We start from the raw sequence: 20,399 nt of genomic DNA, 5'->3' as shown, positions 1-20,399 counted from the left end.
AACTGACGTTAACGGGACTCACGGCGGTCCCGGTGTCGGTGCCGGTCGCTGGTCCTCCGCGGCTCCACCGGAACTGGAATCAAGTTGGTGATGAAAAACACTTTTCTCTAGAGTTCAGGAAACCGGAACATTTCGTCGCTTTTATTGGACAGTCGGCTCCCCGGAGCCGAGAGTCTTCTGTCCCCGGGAACTCGGTCCGCCGGTCGGGTTTTGTAGGAAGAAAGCTGGACGGAGTCCGGCCCCCTTTTCTCAGTGACCGCCGTGAAGTTAGCTCAGCGTCATTAGCCGCAACCGGAAGCCACTTCCGCTAATTCTTTTCACAATAAAAGGCACCATTGGTGAAAATTAAATACAAAATCCATGTGGATTCTGGTGTTAAAGCCATCTTAGTAGGTATCTAGCATTGGTAGCGACCTGTCAATCAGCAGGTAAGCCCCGCCCCCTAAAGCAGCCCTGCTTTCTGGTCTGGTGGACTCTAAATGGACCATAATGTACTAAATGAACATCATGCTGGATTGAAGAAGACTCGAAACTAGAGATTAAGACCATAAACTCATGTTTACAATGTTTACTGAGATAATACATCAAGAGAGAAGTAGGACCATTTTCTCATAGACTTCTATACAACCAGAGAGGAGTCGCCCCCTGGTGGCCAGCAGAGAGAAGTAGGGCCATTTTCTCATAGACTTCTATACAACCAGAGAGGAGTCGCCCCCTGGTGGCCAGCAGAGAGAAGTAGGACCATTTTCTCATAGACTTCTATACAACCAGAGAGGAGTCGCCCCCTGGTGGCCAGCAGAGAGAAGTAGGACCATTTTCTCATAGACTTCTATACAACCAGAGAGGAGTCGCCCCCTGGTGGCCAGCAGAGAGAAGTAGGACCATTTTCTCATAGACTTCTATACAACCAGAGAGGAGTCGCCCCCTGGTGGCCAGCAGAGAGAAGTAGGACCATTTTCTCATAGACTTCTATACAACCAGAGAGGAGTCGCCCCCTGGTGGCCAGCAGAGAGAAGTAGGACCATTTTCTCATAGACTTCTATACAACCAGAGAGGAGTCGCCCCCTGGTGGCCAGCCGAGAGGATGCAGCTTTAAGTGTGTGTGTGTGTGTGTGTGTGTGTGTGTGTGTTCAGATGCAAATGAACACTTTGATCCCTAATTAAACGGTTTAACACTAAGTCACACTCCAACACACATTGATGCATCATTTAGACACAGACTGGTAAGCAGAAAGACCACTGCTCTCTCCCACTGGGCCTGAACACAACCTTGATGCCGGAAGACCAGAGGACAGAGGCCTCACCTTGCAGACCTGCTGACTGCTGGGAGGTCGACAGGCTGCTGACGTCTCTTCGTTCCTCACGGATCAGCTAACAGCGCTTCAACAGCCTGTCTGCTTCTATGTGCACAGTCACGGTGCCGTAGAGGGCCTCGCTGGACCAGCTGGCCCATGTGATCCCAGACCTGGTCCACTCGGAGCCTTCAGGGGCCTCCTCCCTCGCTCTGAACGTCACACAGCTTCTCTCACAGATGATAGATATTATATAGATATTAAAGATCCCGCCTCACAAACCTGAAAAGGCAGCTCACATTTGTGCTGTTGTGCGTTTTCCATTGCCCTCATCACGCCGGTGTTTAGGGTGTAAACCAGGACCAGGATCTGAAGGAGACCTGTTTACAGTGAAAGCAAGACAAGGGAGGTGACCTACAGAGGTTAGTAGAGAACATTCAGCAAACGTCTAGATGACCTTATTTGGAGTGTTGATGGAGCAGCTACAATGTTAGCGTAGCCTAGCACCATCAACCAGACTCCATTCAGAAAACCAGCGTTTTAACAGTAGTTATCTTGTGGTCTTGTGGTCTTGCAGACTGACCTAACAAAGCATGACTCAGCACTTTTTACTGATCCCCATCATGATGGAGTTATTTCAGCATCCTTTTCATCTGGTTATTGATATTAAATCACAGATCAATACTTTATTCTGGTTCCTCCAGCCCACGCGGGTCCTGCTGGATCCAGTGAACCCAGCTTGGTGAAATCCACCGAGCACCTCTTGATGATGTCATGATGATGTCATGAACATGAGATAAATAAAACAGGGACCCAGTAACAAAGTGCCGCTGGAGGGAAAACTCCATAAGGTTCCTTTTTAATCTATTCATTTATGTTTCATTATTTGCCTGTTTTGGAACTTTTAACATTTCATGAAACAGGTTCCATGTTTTAAACACAAACTGCACTTCAGAAACACAAGAATCAGATGATCATTTATCACCGATCATGAGACCGGCAGCAGATCTGAGAGCAGCAGCGTGTCGACGGACAGAGAGCTGCTGTTTGCATGTCTAAGCAAATGTGTGTTTGGTATACATGAGAACACAAACAGGAGGGAGGAGGAGGAGGAGGGGGGGGGGGGGAGAGGAGGGGGGGGAGGAGGAGAGGAGGAGGGGGGGGGAGGAGAGGAGGAGGAGAGCCCAGCTCACATTTCACTGCTCTGTCAGCAGAGATGATGGAGATCAGGTTTCTGCTGGGAAGCTGGAGCACCGAGGACTTGGTGGTCGTTCTGGTCTCAGTGATGGACCAGGTCTGGGGGGGTCGGCATCACGCCGGTCTCCTCCAGCAGCAGCCGGCGGTCCACGATGTCGGGTCAGTGCCGAAAATACTTCACATCAAGATACTTCACATTTGTTATTAGTTCAGAGGTGAATCTTCACAAATGAACGTGAACATGGTCACGAGAAGTAAAAAGCTAAATCAGCCTCCACATCGCCGTGGTTACGCCTGGCGTCCCCGCCAACCCCTCAAGGCCTTTTGGACCCTTCTAGACGGGGTTGATTATATCAAAATTCCATGTTTTGTTTCTGCCTGGAAAACAACACATGACCCGTGTTTATATCAGTAAGTCAACCAATAATGTCATGACTTCAATCAACCAATCAGAGCTAGAGGAGGTGATCCTCCAGATACCGATGGGTGCCGTCACCATGACGACGTCCACTTCTTATGGTAGAGATGCTGCCACCGGAGCAACTCCAGTCTGTCAACATGACTAAATATATTATTGCAGCTGGTCTCATACTGTTCAGCCTGTGGAGACAAGCATGAGACCGGATTCACCTCAGACCTCAGACCAGTCTCACATGTGGACAAGACCCTGGATCTGTGGAACCTATCTGGTCCCCTCCAAGATCCTTCAGACCTTCATGAAGTCAGTTATTGTAAACAGATAATAAAAAGTTTCTCTGTTTGGATATGAAACAAACTGAACCTGTCGAGTTTGTGCTGATTCGTCTCAACGGCACCACCTAGTGGTTTCACACCAGTGCGCCCCCACACAGAGGCATCATGGGAAAAGATGATTAGTTTATTATCGGATCAGTGTTTTACTGAAAGATCATCATCATCATCATCATCTTCACCATCACATCACACATAAAACATGATAACACATGAAAAAAATAAAACATGATCACATTTAATCTACAAATCAAACATTAAAAAAAAAAAGATTTCTATCAATTTGAGTTAAAACAAAGCTTTCTGTCAAAAAACAACGTTGTTTTTAATTATTATGAAAATGTATTTTGCTTGAAGCAATAAAAATGTATTAAGTTGAATCAATGACGAACTTCCAACAACCGAGAATCGTTTAAAGTTTTAATTCATTGAACAGGTTTTTAGGGGAAAGTTCATCTGATGGTTAGCTTCCTCTGCTTTATGGTTGCTAGCTGGTTGCTAGGCAACGGGAGCTGCAACAGTGACGCAAACAGGAAGCGTGGACCACAGCGCGTCATTTCAGAGACTAACATTAGGCTGAAGCCGGATCAATCAACTAATACATCTCCAATATTAAATGGTATATATTTAGTATATTAACAGAAGTATTCATAGAAGTATTAATACTTCCTGTCGGGCTCGACGGTGCTCCGGGTGAAGTGTTCCCCGGCGTACAGGCCATAGTGGAGGGTGTGGTCCTGGGCGGCGGCCCACACCATCTGCAGGCTGGAGAAGCGAGCGGCCCACCGGCCCCGAGGGTCCACCGTCACCACCCCACCCAGACCCGAGACTCGGGACTTCATGTGGGCCAGACCCAGATCACTGGCAGCCTCCACGGACTCACCTGAGAACCAGACAGGAAACATGTTTGTGAACGCAGCCGGAGACTCGGTCGGTTCTCTGCAGGGGACCGTTACCGTTCTCCAGGTGGAACAGGACCAGGCGGGCCAGCGTGACCTTCATGATGGCCTCGCCGTGGCCGGTGGTCGACACGGCGCCCAGCTGGCTGTCAGCGTAACCGCCACTTCCTGTAACACACACTTTACTGTTACAGCCACTCTCATCCAGGGTTCCTCATCTTCTCCAAAGTCACATTCAAGCACTTTTCAAGGTATATCTCCATGCTTTTCCAGCCCCTTTCAGCTGTGGTAAACTCCATCTTTGTATCAATCCAATGGTCAGTATTCAGTCTACTTATTATGTCACTTGTTCATCACATTAAATGAGATGTTATTGTCCTCTAAACAACCAACATGATGTTTGGAGACAGCTTTTTACAGAAGGACCACAAATGAAAGGAAAACTAATTCCACTAACAGATCCACAGAAATATAATCACCAACTATTTTCATCATCTGTTCATCATCAAAAGGCATTTTTCATAAAGAAATGTCAGAAAATGCTGTTTTCAGTCCCTCAGATATGGAGATCTTCTTTCCTCTGTTCTATCATAGATGTCATCACATACAACACACATTTATAGACCTTTATTCTAAATCCAAGCACTTTTCAAACCTGGAAAACACCACACTAAAATTCAAGGGTTTTAAAGGATTTCCAGCACCCGTCCCAGACTGCTGGAGACATTTATAGTTTAGTTTACACTGTGGTCATGTCTTTCTGTCAACATAATATTTGTAATTTTCCATATTAATTATGTTTGTATTGAAGTATAATATATCTGTTTATATACATTTCTGATCCAGATTCTGTAACGTGACCCCTCCCCCCCGAGGCTCCACAGTATTTCTGGCTCTGTTATTTATAGTTGCCCTGCTGCTGTATTTACCCCCACCTTAAAGAGGGGGGGGGGGGACTGACCTATGCAGGGCGTGTCGCCCACCCGGCCCTCCATCTTGTTCAGCATCCCGCCGGTGGAGGTCGCACACGCCACGTTCCCGCCAGCGTCGAGCGCCACGGCCCCGACGGTGCCCATCTTCCCCCTGAAGACCAACACAGGGACCCGGAGGGGTACCAGGGTCATACGGGGGACCTGGTTCCCTGGTCCTGACCAGCTCAGACCATCAGGATCTCCATTAAAACAGGGAAGGTGCTGAATCACTGTCCTGGTATTTATACTTATTTCTGCGAGGAGACCTTTATGGATTGTTTGGTGCTTTAACTGTGACACAATAAGGGATTCTAATAAATGTGTATGCGGTCCTGTATGTAGTCTGGATCGCAGGGAGATTCTAGACCTGCTCCGAGGTCTCTGGCGCTCTGGACCTGTTCTACATTCAGAAACATGTTTTATGGTCTCACATCTGGCACTCCACAGGGTTGGCATCGGGGGCCAGGTTCTTCATCCAGCGCATGCGGGAGTACTCGGTGACCAGGGACTCGGGGGCCACCTCTGGGACCCCCATGGACCGGGCGAACCGATTGGCCCCCTCCGCCGTCAGACACGCGTGACTCGTCTGCAACAGAGTTCACAGTAGAAATCATGACATCGGGGCCTGGGGAGAGGTCAGAGGTCAAACTGCTGATCTTTTCAGAGACAACACAAGGACCCCGATATGAACCTCCGGAGTCCCCTTTGTGACCGGGCTGCGTACCTTGTCCATCACCAGGCGCGCGAGCCGGATCGGGTTGGCGATGTTCCATACAGCCGACACGGCGCCGCTGTCCAGGGTTCTCCCGTCCATCACGATGGCGTCCATCTCCACCTCCCCTTTGACGTTCAGCACCGAGCCACAGCCTGAAACACCACGCGAGATATCGGTCTTTCCTCTGGGGATAAAGAATCTTTAGTGTCGGTGTGAGTGGAGGATCAGAACAGATCACAAAGCGTTAAAGAGGAAAGAAGATTTTAGGGATTTAGAGGTTTCTTGGGTCAAAGATAAACTTCCACAAAGCCAACAGAAAATCCAATCAAACACGTTTACAACACAGAACATTAAACTGGATGAGAGCACCCTTTGAAATGCTGACCTCTGGTGGCGTCTGCTGGTCACTACAACACAGTCTGGATTTAAATATACCTGTCCACCCCATCAAAAGTCCATGTGGAAGAGCAATGCATTATGGGTCATAAATCAGTTTACCTGCGTTGAAGACAGGGTTATCCTCCAGAAGAGTCACCGCTTCCACCACAGCGTCCACGGCGCTGGCTCCGGCCTGGAGGACGGCGTACGCCGCTCTGGCTGCCGAGCATACGCCCTCCGTGGACCTCTCAGACCGCTGCTTCGGGACCTGACCCGCGCCGCCATGGACCACCACCACAGGAAACATGTCCGCCACCTGGGAGGGGAAACAGACCGTCCTACATGTAGCATCAGGGTCTGACAGGACGTCCTGCATCGCCTACTGTTCCTCCTACTGTTCCTCTTACTGTTCCTCTACTGTTCCTCTTACTGTTACTCTTACTGTTCCTCCTACTGATTAACGGTTCCTCTACTGTTCCTCCTACTGTTCCTCTACGGTTCCTTCTACTGTTCCTCCTATTGTTACTCTTACTGTTCCTCCTACTGTTTAACGGTTCCTCTACTGTTCCTCCTACTGTTCCTCTACGGTTCCTCCTACTGTTCGTCCTACTGTTTCTCTACTGTTCCGCTACGGTTCCTCCTACTGTTTCTCTACGGTTCCTCTACTGTTTCTCTACGGTTCCTCTACTGTTCCCCCTACTGTTTCTCTACTGTTCCTCTCCGGTTCCTCCTACTGTTCCTCTACAGTTCCTCCTACTGTTTCTCTAGTGTTCCTTCCACTGTTCCTCCTACTGTTCCTCCTACTGTTCCTCTATTGTTCCTTCTACTGTTTCTCTACTGTTCCTCCTACTGTTCCTCTACGGTTCCTCCTACTGTTCCTCTACGGTTCCTTCCACTGTTCCTCTATTGTTCCTCCTACTGTTCCTGTATTGTTCCTCCTACTGTTCCTCTATGGTTCCTTCCACTGTTCCTCTATTGTTCCTCCTACTGTTCCTCTATTGTTCCTCCTACTGTTTCTCTACTGTTCCTCCTACTGTTCCTCTACGGTTCCTCCTACTGTTCCTCTACGGTTCCTTCCACTGTTCCTCTATTGTTCCTCCTACTGTTCCTCTATGGTTCCTTCCACTGTTCCTCTATGGTTCCTCCTACTGTTACTCTTACTGTTCCTCTACTGTTCCTCCTACTGTTTCTCAACGGTTCCTCTACTGTTCCTCCTACTGTTTCTCTACAGTTCCTCCTACTGTTTCTCTACTGTTCCTCTGCTGTTCCTCTTACTGTTTCTCTACGGTTCCTCTACTGTTCCTCCTACTGTTTCTCTACGGTTCCTCTACTGTTCCTCTCCGGTTCCTCCTACTGTTCCTCTACAGTTCCTCCTACTGTTTCTCTAGTGTTCCTCTCCGGTTCCTCCTACTGTTCCTCTACGGTTCCTCCTACTGTTCCTCTACTGTTCATTCCACTGTTCCTCTACGGTTCCTCCTACTGTTCCTCTATTGTTCCTCCTACTGTTCCTCTATGGTTCCTTCCACTGTTCCTCTATGGTTCCTCCTACTGTTCCTCTATTGTTCCTCCTACTGTTCCTCTATGGTTCCTTCCACTGTTCCTCTACGGTTCCTCCTACTGTTCCTCTACAGTTCCTTCCACTGTTCCTCTATTGTTCCTCCTACTGTTCCTCTATTGTTCCTCCTACTGTTTCTCTACTGTTCCTCCAACTGTTCCTCTACGGTTCCTCCTACTCTTCCTCTACGGTTCCTTCCACTGTTCCTCTATTGTTCCTTCTACTGTTCCTCAATGGTTCCTTCCACTGTTCCTCTACTGTTCCTCCTACTGTTTCTCAACGGTTCCTCTACTGTTCCTCCTACTGTTCTTCCTACTGTTCCTCTGCTGTCCTACTGTTTCTCTACTGTTCCTCCTACTGTTCCTCTACGGTTCCTTCCACTGTTCCTCTACAGTTCCTTCTACTGTTACTCCTACTGTTCCTCTACGGTTCCTTCAACTGTTACTCCTACTGTTTCTCTACTGTTCCTCTACGGTTCCTTTTACTGTTCCTCCTACTGTTCCTCTACTGGTCCTCCTACTATTTTCTCATAGACTTCTATACAACCAGAGAGGAGTCGCCCCCTGGTGGCCAGCAGGGAGAATGACAGTTTGACTTCAGACCCGGACTGGACCCAGACCCGAGCAGGTGCCTAAAGTTTGTATGGGATTTAACATTTGGCCGCTGGGTGAGCTTCAGGACTACGGAGCTGTATCAGGACTACAGTGGTCTATCAGGACTACGGAGGTATATCAGGAGTACGAGGGTCTATCAGGACAGCGGAGGTCTATCAGGACTACGGAGCTGTATCAGGACTACAGTGGTCTATCAGGACTATGGTGGTCTATCAGGACTACGGAGGTGTATCAGGACTACGAGGGTCTATCAGGACTAGGGGGGTGTATCAGGACTACGGAGGTGTATCAGGACTACATAGCTGTATCAGGACTACAGTGGTCTATCAGGACTACAGAGGTGTATCAGGACTACATAGCTGTATCAGGACTACAGTGGTCTATCAGGACTACGGAGGTGTATCAGGACTACATAGCTGTATCAGGACTACGGAGGTCAATCAGGACTATGGAGGTGTATCAGGACTACGTAGCTGTATCAGGACTACAGTGGTCTTTCAGGACTATGGAGGTGTATCAGGACTACATAGCTGTATCAGAACTACAGTGGTCTATCAAGACTACAGAGGTGTATCAGGACTACGAGGGTCTATCAGGACTACGGAGGTCTATCAGGACTACGGCGGTCTATCAAGACTACGGAGGTTTATCAAGACTAAGGAGGTCTATCAAGACTACGGAGGTCTATCAGGACTACGAGGGCCATAAAACCGACCTAAAGTTACTTTTTAACACGTCATGCCATGAACACGTGACGACAGAACAACAGACGTGCTCCAATCTTACCGGGGTGTCGGTCCGGGTCGCCGAGGGACCCTGTTAGCTGGTGTCGTCGGAGAACATGATAATCCGGCTCAGGCGCGTTTATAACTAACCTAAACGGCGCTGGTCGCGGATTTCTATCTTGACTGTCCTTACACGTCTTTGGTCGCCTGCCGAGAAGATCACGTGTCACACTGACGAACGAACCAGAGCCGCGCCTATTCATCGCTTTTAAGCAAAAGGCGAACATCTCTCCCCGGATGTGACATCGCGATTTCAAAATAAGATGCGGCAGGATACAGGTCGTTTTATGAAAAGAAAAAAGAGATTAAAGAAAATCTGCATGATATATTTGTCATTAAAATAATAAGTGTTACCCTATTGTTTTTAAAGATATCATGAACAGGCATGTTAAGTGTTTTCCAAAATGAAAAGTAGTGAAGTAGTGAAGTAAGTAGTGAAATGTCATGCAGACACAGAAATAAGTTCACTCTGCTGTTCTTACGCTTTTTATACAAATAGAAACAAGTGTTAGATCCTTGTCTGAGTAAAGTAGTAGCTGTTCAGCAAACATACCTTAGTGCTATGATCAAAGTGCTATAGGTAAGAACATAGAAGTGCATGGGGGGGGGGGGGGGGTTAGGGGCTCATGCTATCCAGAGCCCAGGTGAAGTCTGCACAGGTAGCCCCTCCCTCCAATCAAGTCTATTCACTACAGCTGAGATGAAACTAGGTAACAGCTTTACAAGAATTTAAACAACAAGCTAGAGAAGACTAAATGTTATATATATATATATATATATATATATATATATATATATATATATATATATATATATATATAGTATTTTACATAACTAGCTCTACTCACAGAATGCCTAAACCCAAATCTACAGTTAGTTTCTGACTTACCAACAAGATGCAAAGTAGCTTCCTTCCTTCCTTCCTTCCTTCAGACTAAATAATAACAAGAGGAGACGGTTTGGGCATGGACAGTATATCTCACTCTGAATCAGAACGTTCCTCGAGTCGTGTGTTGGAAGCCTGCAGTCCTAGTCGGGAAGTGTTTGGGCATGTGAGCTGATGATGAAGATGAGGATGATGATGATGAGAGGTTGTCATTTCTCCCAGCATGCCCCCGGCTCCTCTCTTCCTGTCTGCTGCCGTTCAGTGAGCTGTCCGTGGTGCTGAAATCACTGATTCTGGTTCAACGCCTTCAACGGAACGCCTTCATTGACACTGTACTCTCTCTCTCTCTCTCTCTCTCTCTCGCTCTCGCTCTCTCTCTCTCACACACACACACACACACACACACACACACACACACACTTTATAAATATGACAATACACAAAGAAGGATATGTGCAAGTCAAAGCTGATAAATGAAGGTGTTAACTATTTAAACTGTAGTAGGGTAGTGATCAGGTGATGGTGTTGGTGTAGACTGGTTCTACAGCCTGCCAGACCCTCGTGGGCTCTCTATCAGGTGTTGATGCAGACCGGGTCTACATCGTACCGGACTCTCGTGGGCTCTCTAACATTGAGTAGACAGGAAGTCCTGTTTACTGTATAACATGTTGTCTGTCAGCTTTTGACCGAATGTGGAGTTGTGGCTAAAAATATCCCAACAAAGTGATTCTAAATTTAGATGAATGTGACACAATGAATGATCTTGTCTCGTGCGGTGTGTGTTTGTGTGTGTGTGTGAGTGTGTGTGTGTGTGTGTGTGTGTGTGTGTGTGTGTGTGTGTGTTGTGTGTGTGTGTGTGTGTGTGTGTGTGTGTGTGGCGGTGGATCTGAGTCGTGATGTTTTTTGGGGGGATCATTAAATGCTGAACACTAACACACTGTAAATGTCACCCTGCAGCCAGCATGCACGAGCACGGAGCCCGGGTCCATTCAGATGTGTGTGTGTGTGAGAGAGAGAGAGAGGGAGAGAGCAAGCTGCTGGAAGGAGGGAGGGAGGAGAAAAACGGGGGGATGCGTGTCATTCTAACATGCAATGATTGGTGGGGGGGAGGGGCAAACACTCTCAGTGTGACAGGTTTCATGTAAAGTGGTTCTTTAGAGTTACTGTTTTCTTTTACCTTCTAGTTATTTATACATCTTCTCTTCCTGTGAGGCCGTGGATGTGATGTTGTAGTGACCAGCAGGCGCCACCAGAGGTCAGTGTCTCTGCAGTGGAACAGGAAGCTGAGCTCACAAAGATGGAGACTCAGTGTTTCATGTTTTGTTGCCTTAAAAAGCAGATCGTTTGTAGTCGGGACCGCTGACTCAGCGTACGAAATGTCAGGAAGGTTTGGAAAAACAGATTCCGTTGACTTTATTGCAACGCGATCGTGGATTATCGTGTGTGAGTCTAGAGAAAGATGCTAGCTCATTATCATAGAGACGTGAACAAATAGATTTAAAGACTACTCCTAAACACACTACAGGATACAATACAACTGTTTTAATGTCATACTTTATCTATGCAAGTAGACCTGATGATCTTTGTTCGTTTTGTTTCAGATCATTTGATTGGTTTTCACTCAAAATACATCTGTGACGTCATAAAACACCTGTTTTTAAGGGTAAGCGTGACGTGATTCCCGGATGTTTTGGCGCCATCTAACCCACAATGCACCACTGAAGAACCCGTTATTTCCTCAGTGTGCTGGAAGACCGGCGTGTGCGCGCATCCTCACGACGAGTGGAGCCCCCATTCTCAAATGAGAGCTGCGCGCTCCCGCCGCAAGAGAAGTGAACGCGCTTGAGGGGCTGCGGTCCCATTGACGGTCCGGTCTCCCTGACAGCAGCATCAGCATCCTCCGCGGCATCAGCGGCATCAGCGGCGGCGCTGCTCCACCAGAAGTGGCCGCCTCGCCCCGCAGACACGCAGCCAGACCACCGGACCGAGCGGAGACCCGAGCCGCCTCCAGGGGACCCCCCCCCCCCCCCCCCCCTCCTCTCTGCCTGGCCTGAAGGAAGGAAGCGAGATCCCCGTCCCGTGTGCGCCGTCGTCCCGACCGACCGCCGGAGAGATGGGCTCCCCGTGAACCGGAGGTGGCGGAGGGGAGAGGCGGGCGGCCGGGCGGTGGGAGGGGGGCGGGGGGAGACGACAGCGGAGCCGCGAGAGGGAGAAGGGGAGGCTGAAAACGGGAGCCGCCGCCACCGCCGCCGCTGCTACCAACACGACCACAGCTAGCACCGACACCGCGCCGCCGCCGCCACCGCCGCCGCCGCCCTGGGTGCCCCCCGCCGCCGCCATGGGAACCCCGCATCCGTCGCTCCAACCACCGCGGCGTCTGAGGGCCATGTCGTGATCCGGGGGCTCCGCCAGCGGGCTTTCTATCCGTGATCCCGAGCGAGGCAGGGGGAGGAAGAGGAGGGAGGGAGAGGGGGTGGGGTGGAGGGACGGCGGTGGTGGTGCTGGGGAAGATGTTCGCCTCGGTGGGCCCCCCGCGGGGCGGCCCGCGCCCACCCGTCGCCCCGGCCCCGGCCATCCCGGAGCCGGACCTCAGCCATCTGACGGAGGAGGAGAGGAAGATCATCATGGCTGTGCTGGCCCGGCAGCGGGAGGAGGAGGCGAAGGAGGAGGCCATGATAAAGTAAGAGGGGGGGGGGGGGGGGGGGGGGGGGGGTGGACTGGGCCTGGTCCACCTCCTTCTCATATGGATGAAACGTTTCAACATCCCTCACACTGTACCATTGTTTGTGTGTGTGTGTGTGTGTGTATGTGTGTGTGTTTGTGTGTGTGTGTGTGTGTGTGTGTGTGTGTGTGTGTGTGTACATGCAGCCTGGACCAGGTTCACCCCAGCTGAAGGTGCTACTGGGTCAGGTGTAACTTTGCTCAGGATGATGAGGAGGTTGAGGAGGATGAAGGGGTGTGTCACCATGCCCCATCATCATCATCACCATCATCATCATCACCATCATCATCACCATCATCACTCTCGTCTGTGACAGACATGGATATTATATTATGATATTATATATATGAAGAAGCTGTTCAGGTCGTCATGGCGATCAAAGAGTCTTTACAACTGGATAACTCCTCCTTCGTTCATGCAGGGAGACATCCTGGTTCATGACCATCCAATTTCACATTATTATATTATTATTATTATTATTATTATTATTATTATTATTATTATTATTATTAATAAACCTGAACTAAATGACAGTGATTCCATCTAAGAAGCGTTCCAACTGTATCCTGATGATTATCGGAGATAATGTGGCGTTCTCGTGTCATCGCATTCCTTCTCGCCGCCGGAGTCAGGTGGAGCGTACCTGTGTGACTTCCTGTCTGGCGGGGGTGGGAGTTAGAGCCTCCCTGCTGGCTGTTCTGGGTGCAGCATCCAGCTGTTCCCGGCTCCTGGGTGCGGTTGAGCTTCTCCATGAGAACCGTATGTAGGCCAGCGCTCCTGCAGACTGACCTGGGACCAGCAGGCCTGGACGGGGGAGAGGTGTGTGTGGTGTCGCTGTGGCTTACATCTGCCGTGTGCATCCTCCTCCTCCTCCTCGTATATATGGAGAAAAGTCTCCTCCAGATGTATTCCCCCCCCCCCCCCCCCCCTCCTCCTCCTGGACCAGAGGATGCATGAAGTTGAGAGGATTCTCACGTTTTCCCTGAGCTGCATGCACTCGGGCAGATAGAAGAGAGAGAGAGCGAGCGAGCCACCTCCGGCTCTACGGCCCCCCGTTCTATTTTAAGCCCTGTGTGCGGACTGATAGCCGGCGCTGCACCGGGGGATCGATGCCTCGCATCTAAAGAAGGAGATGAACCTGCGTACGGCTCCGAGCGGCCGAGCATCGTCTCAAAGCAGCAGATTTACTCGTAGCAGCTGCAACGAGAAAAGGCCGTCTGTCAGCACATACGTGTCTTCACCTACTGTGTGTGTGTGTGTGTGTGTGTGACTAATACATGTATGGTGAGTGTACTAGCAGTGGGCCAGTGTGGGTTGTAATGCAGAGAGTACTCCCGGTGCTCTACAATATATATATATATATATATATATATATATATATATATATATTTAGTGGTGGATTTATTCTGGGTAAACAACGTCCTGATTATCATTATGGTAAATATGATTTAAGATGGATTAAATGTGAACGACCTCCGCTAGAATCCTTTGAACCTTCTTCAACGTCCTAGTTACATAAATGTAAAGGGGGTGGAGTCAGCAGTCAGCTCCTCCCTACAGCGACATCACACACACGTACATTATAAACATGAGAATTCCCCTTACGGCGTGTTATTCTTATCGTTAAGATCAAACACTATATAGTAGAATACAGGGTTTCCCTGGAAATGTTCAGGAAACATTCAGGAAACAGACAGGAAACATTCTGGAAACCATCTGCAACCATTCAGGAAACATTCTGGAAACATTCAGGAAACATTTTGGAAACATTCAGGAAACATTCAGGAAACATTCTGGAAACATTCAGGAAACCATCTGCAACCATTCAGGAAACATTCAGGAAACATTTTGGAAACATTCAGGAAACAGACAGGAAACATTCAGGAAACCATCTGCAACCATTCAGGAAACATTCTGAAAACAGGAAGCATTCAGGAAACAGACAGGAAACAGGAAGCATTCAGGAAACAGACAGGAACATTCTGGAAACATTCAGGAAACAGGAAGCATTCAGGAAACAGACAGGAACATTTAGGAAACATTCAGGAAACATTCTGGAAACAGACAGGAAACATTCAGGAAACAGACAAGAAACATTCAGGAGACATTCTGGAAACAGACAGGAAACATTCAGGAAACAGACAAGAAACATTCAGGAAACATTTTGGAAACATTCAGGAAACATTCTGGAAACAGACAGGAAACATTCAGGAAACAGACAAGAAACATTCAGGAAACATTTCATGAAACATTCTGGAAACATTTTGGAAACATTCAGGAAACATTCTGGAATTAGACAGGAAACATTCAGGAAACAGACAGGAAACATTCACGAAACATCCAGGAAACATTCTGGAAACATTCAGAGACAGACAGCAAACATTCAGGAAACATTCTGGAAACATTCAGGAAACGGTTTCTCACAGGAAAGCTAACGGTTCCTCACAGGGAAGCTAGCTGTTCCTTACAGGGTAGATAACGGTTCCTCACGGGGAAGCTAGCGGTTCCTCACAGGGAAGCTAACGGTTCCTCACAGGGAAGCTAACAGAATGGTTCCTCACAGGGAAGCTAACAGAATGGTTCCTCACAGGGAAGCTAGCGGTTCCTCACAAGGAAGCTAGCGGTTCCTCACAAGGAAAGCTAACGGTTCCTTACAGGGAAGGTAACGGCCTGGTAAGTAGAGAACGTTAATGTCTTCCTCGCTGTGTGTTTCAGAGAAGAGAAGCCCATCCAAGCACGAACGGTGAACCTGGTCGGGCAGAAGAAACCTCCGCAGCAAAACGATGTCCGGTGAGTAGCAACCACAAACTCTCATCACCCCTGGATACGATCCTTAAAGGGGACGGGCCAGACCCCGAACCTCCTCATGGTCAGACTGGTATTCTGGGTTTGTACTGGATCATGTTTACATGCTTTTATGCTTGTCATCCTGTCTGTCTGAATACATCTGCATTCACACTCTGTTGCGCCTGTCTCTTTAAAATGCTCAGTCTACTCCGCTTGGCTTGTGAGAAAAATATCTTGTCATGGTGACCACACCCGTTGGTTTGTGAAGCCTCCAGTTCTGACCATATTTGGACTGTGGAGGAGCGACGGGTGGATCTGATGAACACAAGCAGCAGAGCAGCACCCTTACTGGATCTGGATCCATGTGTATTCTGGTGAGAAGCTGCTAACAAAGTTTGCTTCATGATTCAAGGTCAACTTTACTGCTAAGTGTTAAAGTCATCTTAGTAGCTAACTAGCACTGGTAGCATTGGTAGCGACCTGACAATCAGCAGGTAAGCCCCGCCCCCTAAAGCATCCCCTGCTTTCTGGTCTGGTGGACTCTAAATGGACCATAATGTACTAAATGAACATCACGCTGGATTGAAGAAGACTTGAAACTAGTCCTCATGGCTAGACTGACCTACATCCAGACCTTTACTTTTCCTCCCTACATGTTTGAACTAATATCTTTACTTTCTACTCGTCACATTTTCAGGCTGGCAGTAACAGGCTGGTGACTTTAGTTTTAATGCATTTTAGGGGAATTGTTGATTATTATTTTATTATAAATATGACCAGAGATTCAGTTGAAATTTCCTTCATAGGGATACTTTTCAGTACTTTTACACTTGACTTGAGTAAATGGAATCGGCAGTCGTTCTCCTCCACACTTCTCTGTTGGCCGTGACCTCTACAGCCGTCCTAAACGTCCTTTTTCCTGCCGCACAATCACCGAAGGATAAAGCTTGTTTATGTTCTGTGTGTGTGTGTGTGTGTGAGATTACAGAGGAAGTCAGCTGGAGCACATCTGCTTCTCTGAGGAATCCTACAATATGGCCCCCGTTTCTAACATTATACGATCAGTACATTTACATTTACATTTAGGTCATTTAGCAGACGCTTTTGTCCAAAGCGACTTACAATAAACGATCAGTGTCAGAGTTCCCATATATACAGTATATATATATATATATGTGTCTTGTGTTTTGTTGTGTCGGTTGTGTCAGTGATGTTGGTTGTGTCGGTTGTGTTTGTTGTGTCTGGTTGTGTCGGTGATGTCGGTTGTGTCGGTTGTGTTTGTTGTGTCTTGTTGTGTCTGGTGGTTTTTAGTTGTGTCGGTTGTATCGGTTGTGTCTGGTTGTGAATGTTGTGTAGTTGTGTTTAGTTGTGTCTGGTTGTGTTCGTTGTGTCGGTGGTGTCGGTTGTGTCTGGTTGTGTCTGGTTGTGTTTAGTTGTGTTTGTTGTGTCTTGTTGTGTCTGGTGGTGTTGGTTGTGTCCGGTTGTGTTTGTTGAGTCTTGTTGTGTTTGTTGTGTCTGGTGGTGTTGGTTGTGTTTGTTGTGTCTTGTTGTGTCTGGTTGTTTTTAGTTGTGTCGGTTGTGTTAGTTGTGTCGGTGGTGTCGGTTGTGTTCGTTGTGTCGGTGGTGTCGGTTGTGTCTGGTTGTGTTTGTGGTGTCGGTGGTGTGGAGGAGGTGTGGAGGAGGTGAAGTGGGCGGGGGAACCTGGCTGGTTGTGTGTCGGCTCAGTGGAGACAGAAATGATCTGAGGGCAATGTGAGAGGAAGCGTCTCCTTATAAAGTCTCCGTCCGTCTGCACCATGTGACCCTCCGTCACCATGGCGAGGCTTTGTAATGATAATATCACACTGTGTGTTATTAATAACCTTTTGTTCCTGGATGCATTCATATTAGCGTGTTTATTAGTCACCCAACACTCGTACGTTCCCCAGAAGCTCCACCACTCACACTTGTCATGTTGATAATGTTGTTTTGCAACAGCGTTGCATCCATTTAATCCCAGTGTTATTAATGTCAGCGATATGAGTGGTCATCAATAATCATTACTTGTGAAGAGAGGATGCTGAGAAACTAGTGAGCTGCACCACTGACAGGAAGACGTTAGTTTGAACCAGAACCCCCCCGGCCCCAGTAACCTCCCGTAACGCCAACGTGGATGCAGCGCACTGTAGGTGTTTACACTCCACATCACTCACTGTGATTGGCTGAGTGTCCCCTGAAAGCAGGGTGCCATGGCGAAGGCCCAGCAGCCCCATGGTAACCACGGTGACCCCTGGGATTGGCCAGGAGTCACTTCCTCACTTCCTTCAGGGATTGGCTGCTATCCTGGTCTTCCCATGAGTCTTTTCTCTCCGGCAGGAACCAAGGAAGGACTCTCACTTACGTTTCTGTGTCAGAGAGTCACATCTTTACTCGCCAGGATGCTTTAGGGGGCGGGGCTTACCTGCTGATTGACAGGTCGCTACCAATGCTAGTTAGCTACTAAGATGACTTTAACACTTAGCTGTAAAGTTGACCTTGAATTATAGAAGCTAACTTTGTTAGCAGCTTCACACCAGAATCCACATGGATCCAGATCCAGTAAGGGTGCTGCTCTGCTCCACCCGTCGCTCCTCCACAGTCCAAATATGATCACTTCCTTCTACTGGTTGCAAAAAGATGGTGATGATGGACATTCATCATGCTGGATTGAAGAAGACTTGAAACTAGAGATTGAGACCATAAACTCATGTTTACAATGTTTACTGAGATAATACATCAAGAGAGAAGTAGGACCATTTTCTCATAGACTTCTATACAACCAGAGAGGAGTCGCCCCCTGGTGGCCAGCAGAGAGAATGACAGTTTAAAGCACTTCAGCGTCGGTTTCACTGTTCAGAACCGGAGGTTGACGCCTGGTACATGCATGCTGTGTGTGTGTGTGTGTATGTGTGTGTGTGTGTGTGTGTGTGTGTGTATGTGTGTGTGTGTGTGTGTGTGTGTTTGTATGTGTGTGTGTGTGTGTGTGTGTGTGTGTATGTGTGTGTGTATGTGTGTGTGTGTGTGTGTGTGTGTGTTTGTATGTGTGTGTGTGTGTGTGTGTGTGTGTGTGTGTGTGTGTGTGTATGTGTGTATGTGTGTGTGTGTGTGTATGTGTGTATGTGTGTATGTGTGTGTGTGTGCGCACATTGCCAGGCCATATGGAGGTCTGTCTGGGGAGCTCACTACCCACTTAGCTCTGCTGTTGGCTCTGGTGCTCTCTCCATCTGTCCTCTCTCTCCTCTCTCTCTGTTTTATTCTCTTCATCTTTTGTTTTACTTAGTTTTTCATTATTTCTTGAAGCTTGGTCTCCTCGTTGTTCCATCACATCTTAAGATTCAGAAACAGTCTTCCTCTGTTTTTTTTCTGATCACATGTATTGATGATTGTATGTTCTTGTGTGAACTTAGATAATCAGGTGTGTGTGTGTGGGGGGGGGGGCGTCGTGCTCGTGGATATCCATTCCGATGACCCGGTGTTAGCGTTAGCAGCTCTGACATTTAAACCCCTCCCCCTCTCTCTCTCTCTGTCTCTCAACCACACACACAGCGGGCAGATGATGGCGGCAGAGTGTCATTTGAATAAACTCAGGATGTTAACAGTTAACATGGACGTTTTCTCCACCCGTTTCACAAGTCAGTGTAGACGGCGAGCTCCGTGGAGCAAGACCGGATCCACAGACCCCGTCACCCCCACAATAACTACCGTTACACGATACATCGTCCCAGGAATAGTCGTGATAAACAATATTATTGTCAACGGAAGATGTTTCATTTTTAAGAATATTCAGACATTACTGTCGTGAAATGAAATAAAAACCACACAACCAAAACCAAAAATAAATAATATGCTCTCCGTTCTGTCCACAAAAAATGTTTTTAAGATAAATACACTTTCAAAAAACATATTTTTTAAACCAGGCTGTATTCTCCACCTTCATTGTGAGCTAGCAGCTTTTTTAAGTCAATATTTGTGATTACAACCATCACCTTATTGTGTTTTTACCACGATAAAATCCAACATTGTCCATAATCTACTGCATGAAATCACAAACCCTGAAAATCTGTTCTTCTTTATATTTTAGAACCAAAACGCTTTAAAAGGTGACACGTTATTAAGACGTTATTAATGCTCGTCTCTGCAATAAGTTTTAAATATGATCAGAAAGCTGAAGGGTGACAACAGAGTCATATAAAAAAAGGATGGAGGAGGGAGGAGGGAGAGGAGGAGGGGGGGAGGAGGGTGAGAGTACATCAGCAGCTCAGCATGGTGAGTCGGAAGTGAGGGAGGGGGAGGAACAACAGAGCCTGGCACTGATGGAGGAAACTAGAGGGAGAGATTCTCCGTGTCCCTGCTGCCATATGGTGAACCGCCACAGACCCCAGACCAGCAGCCAGACCAGCAGCCAAACCCCAGACCAGCACACATACATGACTAGAAGACCATTATGTCATTGGGAAAAATCCTGTTCTTCACAAACTTTCTATTTTGATGTTCGTATAAATACTTTAATTTCAGACGCATCATTTGGTTGTTAAAATACAATAAATACAAAAAGCAGTCCGGTGTTCACCACTGTGAACCAATCCGGGTCCTGATAAGACCCTTAGAGCAGCCAGGAGTTAGTTAGACTTAGTCTGGTCTCTGGACTAATGTGAGGTACGATCTAGACCTCTGGGGGACCACAGACAGTCTCTGGTTCCTACCGTAATTCCTCTAATACTGGCCTGTATTCTATTACCGGCCGGTCTCTAACATTGGCCGGTCTCGCTGTCGGCGGAGGTAAATAACGGCCGGTCTCTAATGGAGGCCGGGGCAAGTGTCCACAGGCAG

The 20,399-nt window shown here is 47.9% G+C and overlaps 2 protein-coding genes across 11 annotated transcripts in view; one reads left to right on the top strand and one right to left on the bottom strand.

Annotated features, from left to right (window-relative positions):
• Positions 1-3,410: 3,410 nt before the first annotated feature.
• On the bottom strand, positions 3,411-9,305 carry asrgl1 (asparaginase and isoaspartyl peptidase 1). Of its 2 annotated transcripts, none has more exons than XM_084021013.1 (7): positions 9,087-9,305; positions 6,323-6,518; positions 5,834-5,976; positions 5,541-5,695; positions 5,100-5,221; positions 4,196-4,306; positions 3,411-4,122 (listed from the first exon to the last, which is right to left on the bottom strand). In XM_084021013.1, exons 2-7 carry the CDS (start codon positions 6,507-6,509, stop codon positions 3,899-3,901), a joined length of 942 nt encoding a protein of 313 aa, XP_083877139.1. In that variant the 5' UTR covers positions 6,510-6,518; positions 9,087-9,305; the 3' UTR covers positions 3,411-3,898. The 2 variants fall into 2 exon arrangements, with proteins under 2 accessions (XP_083877139.1, XP_083877138.1); XM_084021012.1 differs by having other exon boundaries at positions 9,158-9,305.
• A 3,237-nt stretch (positions 9,306-12,542) lies between these two features.
• The window catches only part of rims1a (regulating synaptic membrane exocytosis 1a), a 55,529-nt gene continuing 47,672 nt past the window's right edge, over positions 12,543-20,399 (top strand). For all 9 annotated transcript variants that reach the window (XM_084021415.1, XM_084021420.1, XM_084021416.1 and 6 more), the window contains exons 1-2: positions 12,543-12,722; positions 15,480-15,554. In XM_084021415.1, the coding sequence (XP_083877541.1) occupies positions 12,553-12,722; positions 15,480-15,554 (245 nt within the window). In that variant the 5' untranslated portion in view covers positions 12,543-12,552. The remainder of the gene's footprint in view (positions 12,723-15,479; positions 15,555-20,399) is intronic.

This window comes from Eutrigla gurnardus, assembly GCF_963514095.1.
Source record: "Eutrigla gurnardus genome assembly, chromosome: 11".
Lineage (NCBI taxonomy): Eukaryota > Metazoa > Chordata > Actinopteri > Perciformes > Triglidae > Eutrigla > Eutrigla gurnardus.
This window is presented reverse-complemented; position numbering and strand designations above follow the sequence as displayed.